Source organism: Cupressus sempervirens, chromosome 4 (genome assembly GCF_028749045.1).
Source record: "Cupressus sempervirens isolate cs-2001-9-10 chromosome 4, ASM2874904v1, whole genome shotgun sequence".
Classification (NCBI taxonomy): domain Eukaryota; kingdom Viridiplantae; phylum Streptophyta; class Pinopsida; order Cupressales; family Cupressaceae; genus Cupressus; species Cupressus sempervirens.
Genome location: NC_143121.1, coordinates 404,083,797 through 404,100,511, shown reverse-complemented (window position 1 = coordinate 404,100,511; position 16,715 = coordinate 404,083,797). Strand labels below are relative to the sequence as shown.

Genomic DNA, 16,715 nt, shown 5'->3' with positions numbered 1-16,715 from the left:
AAGAATTTTTTGCTTTGTTATGCCCCTTTTGCCACAAGCTATAGCGGAATTTGCAATTGCCAACCTTGTTAAAATGGTTTTTTTCTCAAAGAAATGTAGAAGAGGTTAATTCTTGTTATAGAGAAGTAGAGATAGGTGGAGGATATACGTATCCTAGACACAAAACACGTGTCTGTGAACTTCCGAATTTTATATGTCTTGGAAAATCTTGGGTTTGTGTGCCTATGATTTGGTGTAGTAGTGATTTGCTCTTATTTGGGTTTGTGCTCTCATCGTCAACAACCCTTGCTCATACAAATGTTGAATAATTTGTGTCATCTTCATATGTGATCTCCTTGTTGGCAATGTCTATTTATTGGAGACAACTAATACAATGCAATTAAATGGAGATGATGTCAAATGTTTGTAGCCTGTGTGTTTTGACTAGGTCTCCTAATTTTGGTTGAAGATTTATTTGATTGATCTTGATCAAAATCATTGATAGATTGCAATTTGCATTACTGCATTTGTGTGGGAATGAACATGCCTTCCCTAAGGAAAGTGAAATGACTGGAGCATGTCAACAAGTTTGACTTCTATGCTGCTAGATGCTTAAATATGTTGGATGAGGACATACCAAGAAGTATAAAGAGGATGACACCAAGGATGCAATAGGAAGATGAGAGATTATGCAAACTGTATGATGCTGTTACTTCCTTAATACATTTAGCTATATCTCCCACCCTCTACAGGTAATGCAAGGTGGAAACACTATTTGCGGGAAATGCAAGGTGGTAGTGTTTTCTTCAATTAAGAGGTCTAAGACCTCTTCCACCCTCTACAGGCAATACAAGGTGGAACAACCATTATTTCTGCCAATGTCAATTTATTAAGGGTATACTGACAAGGAAGTTGGGTGCGTGGATGCTTATATAGCTAGAGATTGAGTAATTAGATTTGAACTTTTTGTTGCTGGGTGAATTCTATGTTGATAAGGACTCCAAGTTTTGGCCTACTGTGTGAAGTGAATTATCAATTGAACTGAGATCAAGATGATAAATTCATTGGTGGCAGCTCTTGAGTAGATAACTTGCGTGAGGACTCTCCTTGTTGCATGTTTTCCAAAATTGATGCAAAATTGTTCAATGATATAAGAGTGAGAATTTTACATTGTGAGTCCAAATAATAACCAATGTTCCATTCTCACTTGAACCATCTTTAGAAGGGAGATGTAAGGGAAGGGACATCATAAGAGTTTCAAATCTGAATCATCTTTTGATTTGATGCATATGGGATTTCATTGGAGCAACTTGTATTAAGGATGTTGATGTGCAGAGGAATATTCTTCAAGGAAAGAAGAATGATGCATTAGAAATGTTGTCGAGTGAAAACATACGAGACTATGAAATAAAGACAAGGGGCTCTTTCATGAAGAGGGAGCAAACTACAATGCAATTTTGTTCTACAATCAAGATTGATCATTCAGATGATCTTATGACAGTCGTTCAAGAGTGAGTAAGTAGAGGATCTACTTCAATTCAGATTGGAGGATCTTGGACATTTTTTTTTCAAAGGGAGTCCAACAAGAAACCTTGGACGTAAAATTCAACAGATTGAGATCTGCTTAATGAGGAAGTTCAAGGCGAAATTCCTTGTAATGCATTGTTCTCTATGAGAGAGAAGTTTGAGTTGAAAGCCTTTGTTCCACCTTCTAGGAGAAGCTATGGTGGATGCACCCTTTGACATGGTTCATGGTGGATATCATGTGAGTTGCTATTTTGCATATGTGGATAATGTCATGAAAGGTGACAATCTTTCATTGATGTGTTTGTGAGCTCACTATTGTAAGGTGACGATCTTAACAATGGCTTGAGCTGTTATCATGATGGAGTACATTAAGTTGTTGTCTCATAATGTGTCAAGGATGATGATAACAAAAGTATCATGATAGACTACATTAAGTTGTTGTCTTGGAATGTGTCGGAGATCATGATAACAAATGTATCATGATACACTACATTAAATTGTTGTCCCAGAATGTGTCGGAGATCATGATAATAAATGTATCATGATAGACTACATTAAGTTGTTGTCCTTGTGATCATGACTGTTATCTATAAACTATATTCAGTTGCTGTCCCGAAGTGTTCCACAAATCAGATAACTCATATCCTTCTAGGATATGGCATATTCTCTTAGTAGGCACCATGGACATGATGCCAATGCACATACCAAGAGAATATAAGTATGATGAATATCATATGGTTGATATTCCTTGTTGCACCATACATAGGATGATATCAAAAAATAACATCTTTTGTGATGGATATATGTTGATATCCTTAAAAATATTTTTTTAAGAATATCATATTAAGATGATATCTCTCTATATGTTTGAGAGCATAATGTGTTCTATAACAATCCTCCCTAGTTAAGAGGGAGTGTTAGTGTTGTAGCTTCGGTCGGATTGAATTGATCTAGAGTTAATCCTCTATGGCTATTGGTTAAACATTATTGCATTTGATTAACCATCAAATATATATATAGTTGTTGTTAATAATGTCTAATGGAAATTATTATTAACTTACAATAACCAATATTTATTAACTACTCCTATATATATGCCTTCAGATCTGCACTTGGAAAACACATAAAACATATACAGTGCCATTACATTTGCAGTGATCCTGAAACCTCAATAACACAAACACATATAAGAAGCAATATGTTTATCTCCATACACTCCTACTTACTATCAAATGTGGGAAGACAATATACAAAATCAAAGTTTCATGTATCTGTATCATACCAAATGCTTGAGCAGTATATAAATCTGCTGCCTTAGTTCTGTTAAGTGATAGACAGTGAATCACCTATCCAATCAAATGCTTATGCTCTCTACTTTGATGTTGTCTTAAATCAAAACTTCTTATTCCATCCATATCTCCATATCTAGTTCGAGGAGACATCTCTTTGAAAAGAAGTGTCCATTTAAATGATCATGTCTCCTGATCACTGCACTTTGCCATCTTTTATTAACGACTGCTTTATACTTATGAATCCCTGCCTTAACTAATAAAAATTTAACTATTATTCATTGGTTGTCCTGGAATTGCTATCTTATTTTATGTTTAGTTACTGCTATCTTATTGACCTAAGAACCTAAGTTTAACTGGCAAAGGATGCCATCTGATTCTTAAATAAGGCTTTGATCTCCTATTTTGCAAGGACGTGACAATATTTTGGGGGGAACTCATCCGCACGACATATTTGCGAAAAATCAGGTACAACTGGGATTCTTTGAGACCACAAAGTGGGTTTCCTGTCATAACACAAGGCCAGGATGAGAAGCAAAGCACTCCACCACCAGCCCAAAATAAAGGCCTTCAAGACCACAAGAACTATCATGGCATGTGCAATTTTTTTCGTTTTTATTACTTTTAACCAGGGTAACGTGACTCGCGGCGAGTCACGTGAGTCAGGCGAGTCAGCGAGCCGCGCTGACCTCACCGAGTCACAATGACTCGTGACTCGCGAGCGGCGAGTCACAATGACTCGTGACTCGCGAGCGGCGAGTCACGAGGAGTGACTCGCGTGACTCGCAAGTCACCGAGTGACTCGCGTGACCCGGCCTACTTGACTCGGCCGCGACGGGCACGAAACCGGGCCATAAAAATATAATTTTATGCATGTTTTTTTTGTGTTTTTTTTCACATATCTGACTCATATAACCCTAAAAGGGCTCCCATAACAGTCTATAGTGAAAAGAAGAAAGAGAGAGAGAGGTAGAAGAGAAATAGAGGTTTCTTCTTTTGCAACCAGCTGAAAGGAGGAGAAAAGCTTGCATTTGTGACATTGGAGCTTGCATTTAGATCATCAAGGAGTTTATAGGAGCTCTTCTCAACACTTCCCAAAGCATTTGAAAAAGGTAAGACTTGATTGTTTAGATTTTGATGATTTTTTTGTCTATGCTTATGGGTTTTTTGCATGAATTTTTTTTGTTTGTTTATGAGTTTTTTTTTTTACTTTAGATCTTCATAAAATGCAATGCTGAAATGGTAATATTTGGTCTAAAATGTCTTATTGCAGCAACCTTTACATTGTTCCTTAATTAAGTCATAATGGCTTCTGGAGGTAAAAAACCCAAGCTCTCTAAAGGCAACAAAAAAGATTAGTGTTGGAAGTTCACCATAGAATTTCCAAGTAGAAAGAGAACTCAAACAAAATGCCTATTTTGCAAAACCATTAATAGTGGGGGGATAAATAGATTAAAATACCATATTGTTGCCTTACGTGGTCATGATATTGAGCCTTGTGAGCTGCATCTGTTGAAGCTCAACGTTTTTGTTATGAAGCCATGGAAAAATATGAACAAGAAAAAGAATTTTTTTAAAAAAAATTAGAAGAGTTAGCTTTGATTGGTTCTAGTTCCCTTCCACGCTCATCTGCAAATGTTTCTGAGTCAGTAGGCTGTGTTGGAGAAGGTTCTTCCCGTCCCCCCTATCGTCCTAGTGCTTCTGTTGCTCGTGCTTCTTCTATATCTATTCCTTGCACTTCTAGTGATGTTACTGCTGCTGCCCCTTCTAGTAGTGCTGCTCTTCTTCGTCCTAGAGTCAGAAAATCTACTAAGTTGGACAACTTTTTTGTACCGCGTACCATTCCTGGTGCGCAACCCTCACTTGAGAGCATGGGCTGGAATAGAGAGATACATGAAGCTGGAGTAAGAGCAATTTGCAAGTTTTGGTTTTTCTACGACATTCCATTTATAGCAGCCAGGTACTTCAAGTTTTCAACTTCATTTATATTTGATTGTTTTACGTTTTAAGTTTTAAAATTTATATTCAATTTTATACTTTTAAGTTTTTAACTTGATGTTGAAAATTTGAAATATGCTAATTAAAATGTTTTTATAAATGTAATAGGACTCTTTATTGGCAGGGGATGATTGATGCAGTTTCCCTTTGTGGTGCGGGGTTCAAAGCCCCCACTGAAGATGAGTTGAGTGGCCCCCTCTTGCTAGATATGGTTGAGGAGATGAAACTTGAGTTGGAGGACCACAAAAAGATTTGAAGCCAAAAGGGGTGTACCATCATGACAAATGGATGGACAAATAGGAGGTCCAGAACCCTCCTAAATTTTCTTGTTTCTAGCGGAGGTAATTCATCATGCTCTACTTCTTGAAGTCTAAAATTTAATGTATACTATTATTGAATAACGAAAATTTTGTTTTATTGAGTATTGATTCTTGATTTTTGAATGATAATTATTTTGTTTAATTTTCACTTTCAGGATCCACCATGTTTCTAAGGTCCATAGATGCTTCCTCATGTGTGAAAAATGCAAAATTCTTATGTGAGATTATTGAGGAGGTCATAAGGGAGGTGGGGGAAGACAATGTTGTCCAAGTGGTGACAGATAATGCAGCTAATTATGTTACTGCAAGTAAAATTTGAACTTCTAACTTTCTAAGTTCTACTTCTAAAAAAAATTGTTTTAGTTTTTCATTAAATTTTGAAAATTAAAAGTTTTTTAATACATCAAAAATTTTCATTTTTTACTAACTAATTTAAAATTGCTGCAGGAAAACTATTGATGGAGAGACATCCAAAAATCTTTTGAACTCCATGTGCGGCCCATTGCATCGACCTCATGTTAGAGGATATTGGCAAGCTTGTATGGGTGAAATCATGTGTTACCAAGGCCAAAAATCTTTGTAAGTTCATCTATAATCATGCCTTGGTCCTCAGCACTATGAGGAAATACACGAAGGGAAAGGAGTTGGCTCGTCCTGGTATCACAAGATTTGCCTCTAACTTTATCACACTAAAATCCTTGCTGAGTTCAAGGTTAGAGTTGAGGTGCATGTTTGTTGGTCCAGAATGGAGTTCCTCCTCTTTTGTGAGAAGCCCTGCAGGGATAGATGCAACAAAATGCATTTATGATGATGATGATTTTTGGGAGCCATGTTCGAAGATTGTGCAGGTAATTTAAAATTTAAATTTAATATTTTAAAAGCTTAAGTCTTAAAATTTTATAAATTAATTTGTCTCATACATATTTTTGATTTATATTCATTGTGCAACTTTGCAAAGTTTCATCATTCACTAAATTGTTTTTTTGTTTAATTGTTTTGTAGATCACCGAGCCCCTTGTAGCCCTCCTACGAGTTGCTGATGGCGAGAAGCCCTCTATGGGCTACATTTATGAGGGCATGGATAGGGTCAAGGAGACTATTAAGGCCAAATATGTAGGAGTTGAGGAAAAGCCAAATATGTAGGAGTTGAGGAAAACTATGGCCCTATTTGGGACATAATTGATAGGAGATGGCAAAATCAGCTTCATAAGCCCATCCACGCAGCAGCCTATTACCTCAATCCGGCATACCGTTTCCTTGATGATTTCAAGGCAGATGAGGAGGTTCTTAGTGGCCTATACACAGTGGTATCGAAGATGTCTCCTAATCCCACAGATATATTGCTTGAGATGGATGCCTATAATAATGCATCAGGGCCCATTTTTTCAAGTCAAATTTGCAAAGAAGGTCGTACAAAATTGCAGCCAGGTAAAGATTGCAGCTTAAGCCTTATACAATCTAGTTTATAAATTTCTAGCTTTAAACTTAAAGCTCAAATTTTGAAATGAGACTAATATTTTTTTGTTTTCCATTTTTCAAAATTTAGATAGATGGTGGCAAATGTTTGGGCCTTCAACCAAAAACCTTCAGCAAATCGCCATCCGCATTTTGAGCCAGCCAAGTAGCGCTTCTGGATGTGAGCGCAACTGGAGCATGTTCGAGCACATCCACTCGAAGAGGCGTAACAGGTTGTCTGTGCAGAAAATGAATAGTCTATTCTTTGTGCACAACAACCTACGCATTAGGATCAGGGAGATTTTGGATAGTGACACTTCTCCGATTACTCTAGAGGAGGTTGATCCAGAGTCTGATTGGATCACTGTGGCTACCAATCCTGTCTTTGATGATGAGTACCTACAGTGGCTTGACCAAGTAGATAGAGAGGGTCAGGCTGAGGCTGTGGCTATGGCAGCAGAGGACCAGAGAGCTCTAGTTGTTCCTAGTGGCAGCTCACAGAGATTGGCAGAGCCAGAGGCAGAGAGTACAGTTGATCCTAGAGGCACCTCACGAGCTGATGCTATGGCTACTGAGACATCCAGGACCTACCTTAGACGCCTTACTAAGAGGCATTTTGTAGATTATACTGAGCCTGAGCCTGAGGTTGAGGCTGAGGTTGGGGATGAGGATAAGGATGATGATGATGAGGATGACGATGAGGATGAGGATGATGATGAGGACTCCGACTAGGAGCCATAGCTGTAGAGTTATAGTCTTGTTTTAACTTTTTGTTTAACAGTTTAACAGTAACTTAATATATGATCAGCATTTGGAACATTTGAATTTGATGATGACTATTGAATGTTGATGTGTCCGACTAGGAGCCATAGCTGTAGACTTATAGTCTTGTTTTAACTTTTTGTTTAACAGTAACTTAATATATGATCAGCATTTGGAACATTTGAATTTGATGATGACTATTGAATCTTGATTTCATAATGCATAAATGATAATACATATACATTTTGATGGTTTGCATGGATTTATCTTAGTTTGACTTTAATTACTAGTAATATAGTATTTACTTTTAGCAATTTACCTTTGTAAGTTTGTAACTTTGTAGTTTGTAGTATTGTACATATGTAATCGATGTTTGACTTTTAAATTTTAAGTTTTTAACTTTAAGTATGTGGCATGTGCATTATGATCAAATTATCTTCTATTTAATGATGTTATTGTGTCTTTATGCTTTACTCAATAATGGGTGCATGGAATGTTCTTTAAATCCTAAAAAATCTCAAAATTTCGAAGTTTTTTCACTTTGCCGAGTCACTGCCGAGCCGAGTCACGAGTCAGAGCCAGGTCACGAATCAAGTTATCCTTGCCGAGTCCGAGCCAAGTCCGAGTCTCGTTACACTGCAGTTTTAACCAGTTATCAATACTTGGGAATCAATTCACACAGCTGAGATCCCAATAATTATTGATGATAAAAAATTTAAATGACAAAAAAATCAGGCTTTAAAAACGTTTCTGAAAATAATTCCAGTGGCCAAAATTCATGCAAAAACTCAGTGAGTCTGAGTGAGTTGCATGCAAAAGCACTCCAAGTTATAAGATTTTGTAGAACTCAGGCACTGTCACTCTGCAGGTGTATCCAACAAGTACTAAGGGTCAATACTGTATTTATGTTCCATAATACTCATTGTTACAGCCAGGACTTATAATATTTACCCACACAAGGTGGCATTCCAATACAACGAAAGTAACAAGTGCTATCATAATTTCTGGTTTCTTATATGGCCACTTATAGATTAAAACAGCTAACAGAAGGCTAATTGGGCATATGCATTGACCTTCAAAAAGGGAACAAAAGCATTTGCACTCTGATTAACCACTGACACTTCCAGAATAAGTGTCTCTCCAAAGTAAGAACCCTGTTGGTTCTACTCCTGTTCAACTGGCACTGCTAGATTGATGTTTTTGTTATTTTGTGTGTTTTTTGTGCTTTTTCAATATCTACGAACAGTGCATGAAAGAACAAACTAAACATTGCAAACAATGCACAAGAATTCCTCTTTCTTCAATTTAGGAAATTACTTCCACATATTAATCAATTATTGAGATCACTGACATAAATTGACAGCACTACGAAACCTGATTTTTTGATGCCACACTACAATTTGGCTCCCAAATTGTATAAAGCTAACACACACTGCAAGAAGACTCTTATGAGATCACATCTGTAGCAAAAGACAGCCCCAAATTACCTTGTGTTTCATCATGGAGGATTCTCTAAAGCCTGCACAGCTTCCATATCAGGTGCAGCTGCTACAAAACACTGTGAATTATTGTCTAAAATCTGTGATTTCCATCTGCTGTCTGTCCTTATCACCTCAGCTCAATAACTACTGAAACCTATATCATACTTCACCAGATTAAAAAGCATTCATCACCATTCATGGCTCCTAGATGAAGCCATCAGTAATTGCACAAATTCATTGGATCTATCACCAATTCAAAGTGCTCAAAGCTCGATGAATCCACAATTATCCCAAGCTGAAGTTGAAATCCTTGGGAAGTTTCCAGAGACTCCTCAAACTAAATCAGATTCGTTCACTCAACACAATGGTTTGGTTTCTCTTCCCTGACTTTTATATTTCCATCAAAAAGTTGAACCCTGAATTTCCTCAGTGAGACACTTTAATGTTTTTGATATTCCCTTTATGGGTATGCATTGACTAGCAATGCACCTTAGTTTTGGGTGCAAACATCAAAATAAACAACTAAAAACCATTAATGATGTCTTTAACCCACATTCACTTAATAGACTTTATAATGGCCTTTGATGCCAAATCCAACTTGCTTTTGAGTTGTTTTTTAAAGCATTAGCTATATGTGCATTTTAATGTCCCACGTTGACTTGGTGATGCAGAGCATCCAACAGAAACATCAAGTCACCAAGGGTATTGCTGACCCAAAACCAATTTATGAATCTTAATCTGATTCAAAAGGCCTCTAACCAGATTACAATCCTTTTCCAAATTCCAAAAATCAACAATCAGATCAATAGATATCAATACAAATAGAATTCACCCATATTACAAGGCATTCATAACCTTCACACAAAGACTGCAAATGTATCTTGATACAAAAAACATGAATCAAAACCTCAACCTTCACCAACCAACACTTGGACCACCCTTGAAACGATTTATGTAACATGACTTGACTCTACATGGTCACCATGAACACAAACAAAGCATATAACAGATTTCTGCCACCTTCATGCAGCAGCAGCCGTAGGAACTTATAGAGAATGATAGGTTTTAGAACTTGGCTTGTTGGATCCCTCAAACATCACAACTAATTTTTCTGGAAGGAAGAGAGATTTCTTGCAACATCATCTATCCGTCCATCTAGCTTTCAGGTCTTTACTCAACCATACACAATTGTACCAACATATTTTGCTAACTGGTAACTCTAGAAAAAATTCTGAAGAGGCTGCCTTCACAAAAATGATCATAAAATTCTCATTTATCCATGAAAATGGATGAAACTTGAAGCCAATTAAAGTTAATTCATAGCTAACAAGTCCCAATGGTTTCTTTCCGATGATAGGCTGTACAATTCTTTACAACTCCATGCAATTTGCCTGTTCCTGTCCCTAACAGTTTATTGGAAAAATTATTGTTACTTCCACCAAACATCATACAAAAAAGTGGAAATGGAATCATATGAAAGGTCTTTCACTAATCTATCCTTCAAAAACACTTACACCCCAATATTACATCAAATGTGAGCCTCCATGGCTCTGTAACTATTGCAGACCTCCAGAATTACATGACAGTTCAAGAGTTTAATAATTTTGACTTGGCAAGTCCCCTCCAAACTGCTCTCTCCGTTGATCAAGACCAAACATTGTTTTCATAACCTTTTTAAACCTTCCATAACTCCTTTTAACTACCTAACCAACTTGGAACAGATGGATTGCACATTTCCATCTTTTTGCACTTTTTTTGAAGTTGCAACCTTGAAAATATTTGCATTTTTGACACAATATTACTAATCTTTGCAAAACTCATAGACACCTTTAACATGACCAAAAGGACTTATTTTGACCAATTACAAATTTTCAAACCCTTTTCCCAGACATTTTGACCCTTTGACCAACCTTGACCTATTTAGGACCTTTTAGGTTTCTTTGCACAACATGGCTCTTAAAGCCTTACAATGAATTTTCTTTATAGCAATGGTCTTTTTCAACCTTACATACATTAATAAAGAAAAATGTGGTTTGACCCAATGTTACAAGGCTTGGAATCACCTTAGACTCGGCAAGTTGGTTTCTGAGCTCAGACTTGGACTAAACATTCGGCCTCGGTAAAGACTCAGAAAGGACTCAGCAAAATGAAAACCCAAGAAAGACAAATATATTTAAGAATTTAAAACTTTTTACACTCATCATTTAGTTGATAAACATCAAGGATCGAAGTTGTCAACTCGGATTCAAGGTTCAGGTTCATAGGTTCGGGCAAATCTTTTTTTCCCATTTGGGTTCGTGAGCATAAATATATATATATGCAAAAAAAGAAAAACGTGCATATTTGTAAAACCAACTAAGTCATTTCATAGTATGAATATATCAATGTTACTTGATCATTGATCAATGCCAAATATCAAAGATAAACATCAAATACTCGCTCACTAATCTATGTCCATAATGTAAAGAAAATCATACATTGAATTACTAAATTGCAAAATGAAATTTCAAAACATAAGCTAGTTCATCAGATTGATAGATAATAAAGTTTGAAACATAATGATAAATGAAAAATGTTTAATAGTTTATCAATGATCATAGACTCACAGTATCAAAGATGCAAATGGGTCATCAAAAAATGAGGGATCAATGGTTTCATCCCCAACTACATCTACATCATCATCATTGGAACCCAAACCAGTTTCACTAGCTCCAGATGTTGTCACATCCTCCTCGTCTTCCAAAACATTTAGCAAGGCAATTCTAGCTAGATCATGGACACTCATATCCAAGTCAAAGGTCTCAAGTAAATACATCCCACAACTTCTCTGGTCCCTTCTTATATCTTGGATTCTTGCATGATAGGAGGCACCATTTGTTGTAAATATATACTAAGTCCTCTACTTTCTTGGAACCCAACCGATTATGCTTCACTGAGTGGATAAAGGAGTATGTACTCCAATTCTGCTCAACAGTAGAAGAGCTCGCAAGCTAGAGAGACAACCAACAAATTTAAATTAATTAGAAATTGTAAATTTAAAATTATAATACAATAGGAATTTCAGAGTGTTAATTCTACAAGCTAAGTGGCCATAAAAAAAGGAGGAAAAAAAAAACTTAAATAGTTACCTATGACATGATCTTAATCGCAAGAGGTTGGAGGTACAAGTAACCTTGCCCATGTAAGTATCACCATCCAATGACATACATTCTACTTTGGTCATTGATTGTATCCAGGTCTGCAATATTTCCTAAGACAACGTCTGCAAGCTCTCTTCTAACATCCGATGCCACCTCAGAATCGCTAAAGAGCCTACTAAAAGCCTTCTTATACCCACTTGCAAACTAAGGATCTCTGTATGGTGTCACTCTACCAGGAATAGAAAGTATCTCACCGCTATAATACCTAGGAGAAAGTGCATATGACAGGAGGTGTAAAGGTGTAGTCATCTTATTCCAATGATGTAGAACAATTTTCTCCAACTATTTGCAGAAGGTTTGCTCAGGATCCTGACCTCTCCTCTGAATGATCTGGGATGTCAAATAATGTTCATGTAAGTTATCTCAATGTAGTGTTAATTAAAATTAAAAATCAAAATGTCTCAATAAACAAGGATAACATATTGTATAAAAATTTAAACTTACCGTTTTCGCTCTCTCTAGCATGGAGTCCATGGCATCATATATGTCCCCCAAACAAGGCTCACCAATGTTGGCAAACCGAAGCATAAATATGGTGGGCTCGGCGAATTTTAATACATATTCCACCCTATTCCAAAAATCATCAGTCAAGATCATATCCTTTACATTTTTAGCCCTTGTTGTATTGGCTTGCTTCCATCCGCCCCATTGGTTGCTAATAACCATTTGGCACAATGCTTCTTTCACCTTCACGAGTCGTCTAAGGACTATTATGTGTGAAAAAAAATGTGTTTCAACAACCTATTACCATGTTAATTCAAATTGTAAGTTAATAACACATTTCAAATATGCAAACAACACAAAAAAAAATTATTCAATTATATAAAGTATGACATAAAATGATAAATGAAACTAACTAGAGTTTAAAATTTACCTTTAGTAATTCCAAGCCGGAGAAATTTCTGAAAAATTGTTTGTGACCTATGGTGCTTTGTCACAAACATTCGCATCTCCTTACCCTCCTCATACACGTTTTTCACCCATTCAATTTGGGTGCCAATTGCTTTCATCACCAAGTTCAAGGAGTGGATGGTGCAAGGTGTCGAAAAGATATGATCATGTTGTGCCTCTACCAAAGCACTTGTAGCCCTACAAACTTTACCATTGTTCGTTATTACTTGGACAACATTGTCAATTCCCACGGACTCTATGGATTCAATGAGAGGCCTGGCAATAAAATTTGCATCCTTTACCTACCCTTAACAATCAACCACCCTCAAAAAATATTGACCCCTTAGGGGAGACAATAATCACATTTATTAATGGACGGTTTTTGCAATCTTTCCATCCATCAGAGACAATACTCACCCCAGTTTAGATCCAAGAATCTCTTATTGGTTTGAGGAGGGTTTCTACCTTCTTTCTCTCATTATGCAATATGGTGGTTCTCAAATTTTCATATCCAGGACCTTGGTTACCACAAGGTGCTTCAATTATTACTTGCACCATCTCTCTCTAATTAGGAGATATCACTAGATTGAATGGAACACCATTTGTAAAGAGGCAACGACATTCAACCTTTATGTTAAGAATTTCTCTCAATTCATTTTGGAAGGCCTTATCTAATGGGCCTCTCTTGTGGGATGGGGGTGTTTCTATTTCTTCTTCATCCATAAAAGGGGTAGGTAGGAAGGGATGTTTTCTAGTGGCTGTTTGAGAGGGTGTTGTTGGTGGTTTTTGCTTTGTTCCATCTTTTTCCCCTTGGACACTAACCTATCAACCTCTTGTTTTTCTTTTAACATGCCTACTATTTGAGAAGTTGGCAACCCCTTCTTAACTCCATCTGAGGGCCCCTCACACATGCTAATCCCTTGACCTACAACGCCTATGAAATGATGCTTAACTTGGTAATATGAGCTTCTATATTGGGTTTGGCAATAATTGTATTTCCATATATACCTTCCCCCTCCAACACATTGTTCCATTCTTGTTGTATAATTCCATGGAGAACTTTTATCGATTTTAAATTTTTGGGGTCCCTCCCCACCCACTGAACTTTGACTACTCATTCTTGCAATCTATAACAAAAATAAAATAAAAATATTCAAAACTTTTACTAAAACTTGAAAAAAAATTATAAAAATGAAAAAACTAAAAACTATCAAAGAAACAAAGGAAAGGATCAAATACATACCTGGAACACTCATCACTAACTATTGGAAGAATTTGAGACTCCACAAACAATCTCTACAACCATCTCTTCAAACTTGCAAAATAGTCACACCAAAATGAGAGAGCAAAATGAGAAAGAAAATGAGAGATTAGATGAGTGAAATGTTTCTTATTTGGCTTCTTTTAGGATTGCAAACAAAAAAGTATTAAAAAATTCATTGTTTTATGTTTTTTATGTCACTTTTTTGGCACCATGGGTCGCAAGTCCACACTGTTACATCCCAATTTTTGCCCTAAAATTTTTAAAGCTAAATATAACTATTGAACCAAAAATAATTTTTCTCACGTTCAAGTGAAATTAGTTTATGATAGTCGTTGTTTTATTATGATAGTTATAGCCGTTGTTCTATATATTCATGTTCATCTGAAATTGAAGTAGTTATCTTTAGTCGTTGCACCGATTTAATTATCCTATAAGTTAAATTAGTTAAATTTAGCCGTTGTGTTCATGTGAAATTGAAGCAGTTATCTTTAGTCGTTGCACCGATTTAATTATCCTATGAAGTTAAATTAGTTAAATTTAGCCGTTGTGTTCATGTGAAATGAAATCAATTAAATTTAACCGATGAACATTTACAATGAATCAATTAGTGTTTATGATGAAATTTCCTAACGATTTTTATCTAACGATTATAAATCATGAAATTGATGTTTTGGAAAGAATGTTGTTTTAAAGGTTGCAGGATGAAGACCGGAGAAAGAGGGGAAGCATTACGAAATGAGGTCATCAGAATGGGATGGACATAAGATTCAGTCGTCAAGAATGATAGGTTTTACCTAAAAAAAATTCACCTTGGCAAGTTTATTAAGACTCGACAACAAAATATCTTAGTGGAATCCGCATGAGCTAAAATTAAAGTTAGAAAAAAAATAATATAAATAATGATTATAAACAAAATTCTTACCTTAATTTAAATTATCAAATAATAATATTACCTTACGTTATTTTACTCTCTTAATTAAAATCATAAATATATAAACACAAGATTGCACCGTTACATTAAAATTCTAATCCAATAAGCCACCTTGTATGTACATATTTATAACTTAATGAAGACAATAAAATAATATAAAATAATACTATTAATTTGACCCTTCATTTCCTCTTTCCTTCTTTTTCTTTTAAATCGTCTTCTTCCTTATTTCCTTCTTTTAAAAAAATACAAACTATGAAAGAATTCATAATGTAACGGCAGGAAGCCGTAAGGACAAGCTTAGTTTTATATATAGCACTTGATTCTTGTCATTTTCATCGTTCTGAACCGACTACCGTTCCTCACATTTTTCCCTCTAAGAAATGCATATTCTGATCCACTAAGGAGCCGTCTGTCACTTAATATTCTTTCTTTTATTTTCTATCATCTTTTGTATGCCCGTGGAAGTCTGAGAAGGACGTGTAAAGCTCGGGAATATCAACCAATGCAGAACCTGTGTCACGTAAGAGACAGAACGCTATTTCCTTTATTTCTTTTCTTCTATTGTTATCAATGCTGAGTCGGCTTTGTCTTTTGATTTATACCTTCAAATAATGAGTCAAGCCGTATATCTTATGTAAATATTTTTTTGAAGAGTCGCTTTTTTTTTTCAAGTTTATGTTTTCTTTTAACCACGTGAACAATAACAGGTCAAGCCTTAGATAAATACAAATGTATACTCAATCTAGTCGCAAGATTAGATAAAGCTTGTCAAATGTTTATGAATAAAGTATGTAGATACAACTTAAACTCCTCTTTTAATCTTTGGTTAAGAGTTATAATAACTAAGATGGTATCAAGAAATACCACTGGCCAATGCCAAAAAAGTGATTAAGGTGCCAACCTTACAAATGAGGATAAAAGAACAGGCACCAATGAGTCACCAGCTGATGGCTCGGATTGTGGTGTTAAGATGTTCATAACTTGTTAGAGGAAAAACAAGAATATAGTCAGTAATTAAAAATTTACTCACATAAATTTAATAGATTTTAGCTCATGCAATTCCACTTTGATAATTAATTGTCGAGCTGAGTGGTGGAGATCGGGTTATAAAAACCCACCTCTGAAATCCCTGGCCAGGGCGATAATAGGCAAACTTGCCACAACAGAATAATCACGTTGTTGTCCTGATGCTTCATTTATTCAATCGAATAGCTGTTGGGACCTCAACCCATCTGAGTACTTTGATGACTTGATCAATGAAAGTCTCAAGCCCGACCTTAGGGTAGGGAGGGCCGTTCTATTAAATTAAAACCTGTGGGGATTAGTAAAAGGTCCACGGTTGGGAGGTTAAGCCTATGTTAATGCTTCTCCTCTCACCAAAGTCAAAGCTTGGACAATTAATTGGAAAAGTCTCTCAAGCAAATCAGTATGATTCTTTTTCTTTTAAATAGTATTCTTTCCTTTCAACTGAAAGATTTTTGGATGGAAAAGATAGATGTTATCATAAAAATCTAGTTCGTTTTTGGTAGCATGTTAAATGCATCTTTTCATTCCAGCATTTTAGGTCTGGAATTAAATTTCAGCATTTAGTTTAAATTCAAATTCAGTAATTGAA

General features: G+C 35.9%; 2 protein-coding genes across 2 annotated transcripts in view; one reads left to right on the top strand and one right to left on the bottom strand.

Annotated features, from left to right (window-relative positions):
• Positions 1-16,715, bottom strand: part of LOC149561758 (uncharacterized) — a 207,479-nt gene that overhangs the window by 9,215 nt on the left and 181,549 nt on the right. The window lies entirely within an intron of this gene.
• On the top strand, positions 6,049-8,360 carry LOC149561759 (uncharacterized). The gene is made up of 4 exons (XM_089824164.1): positions 6,049-6,541; positions 6,660-6,835; positions 6,974-7,099; positions 8,262-8,360. The coding sequence occupies exons 1-4, from the start codon at positions 6,430-6,432 to the stop codon at positions 8,358-8,360; spliced, it is 513 nt and encodes a 170-aa protein (XP_089680290.1). The 5' UTR covers positions 6,049-6,429.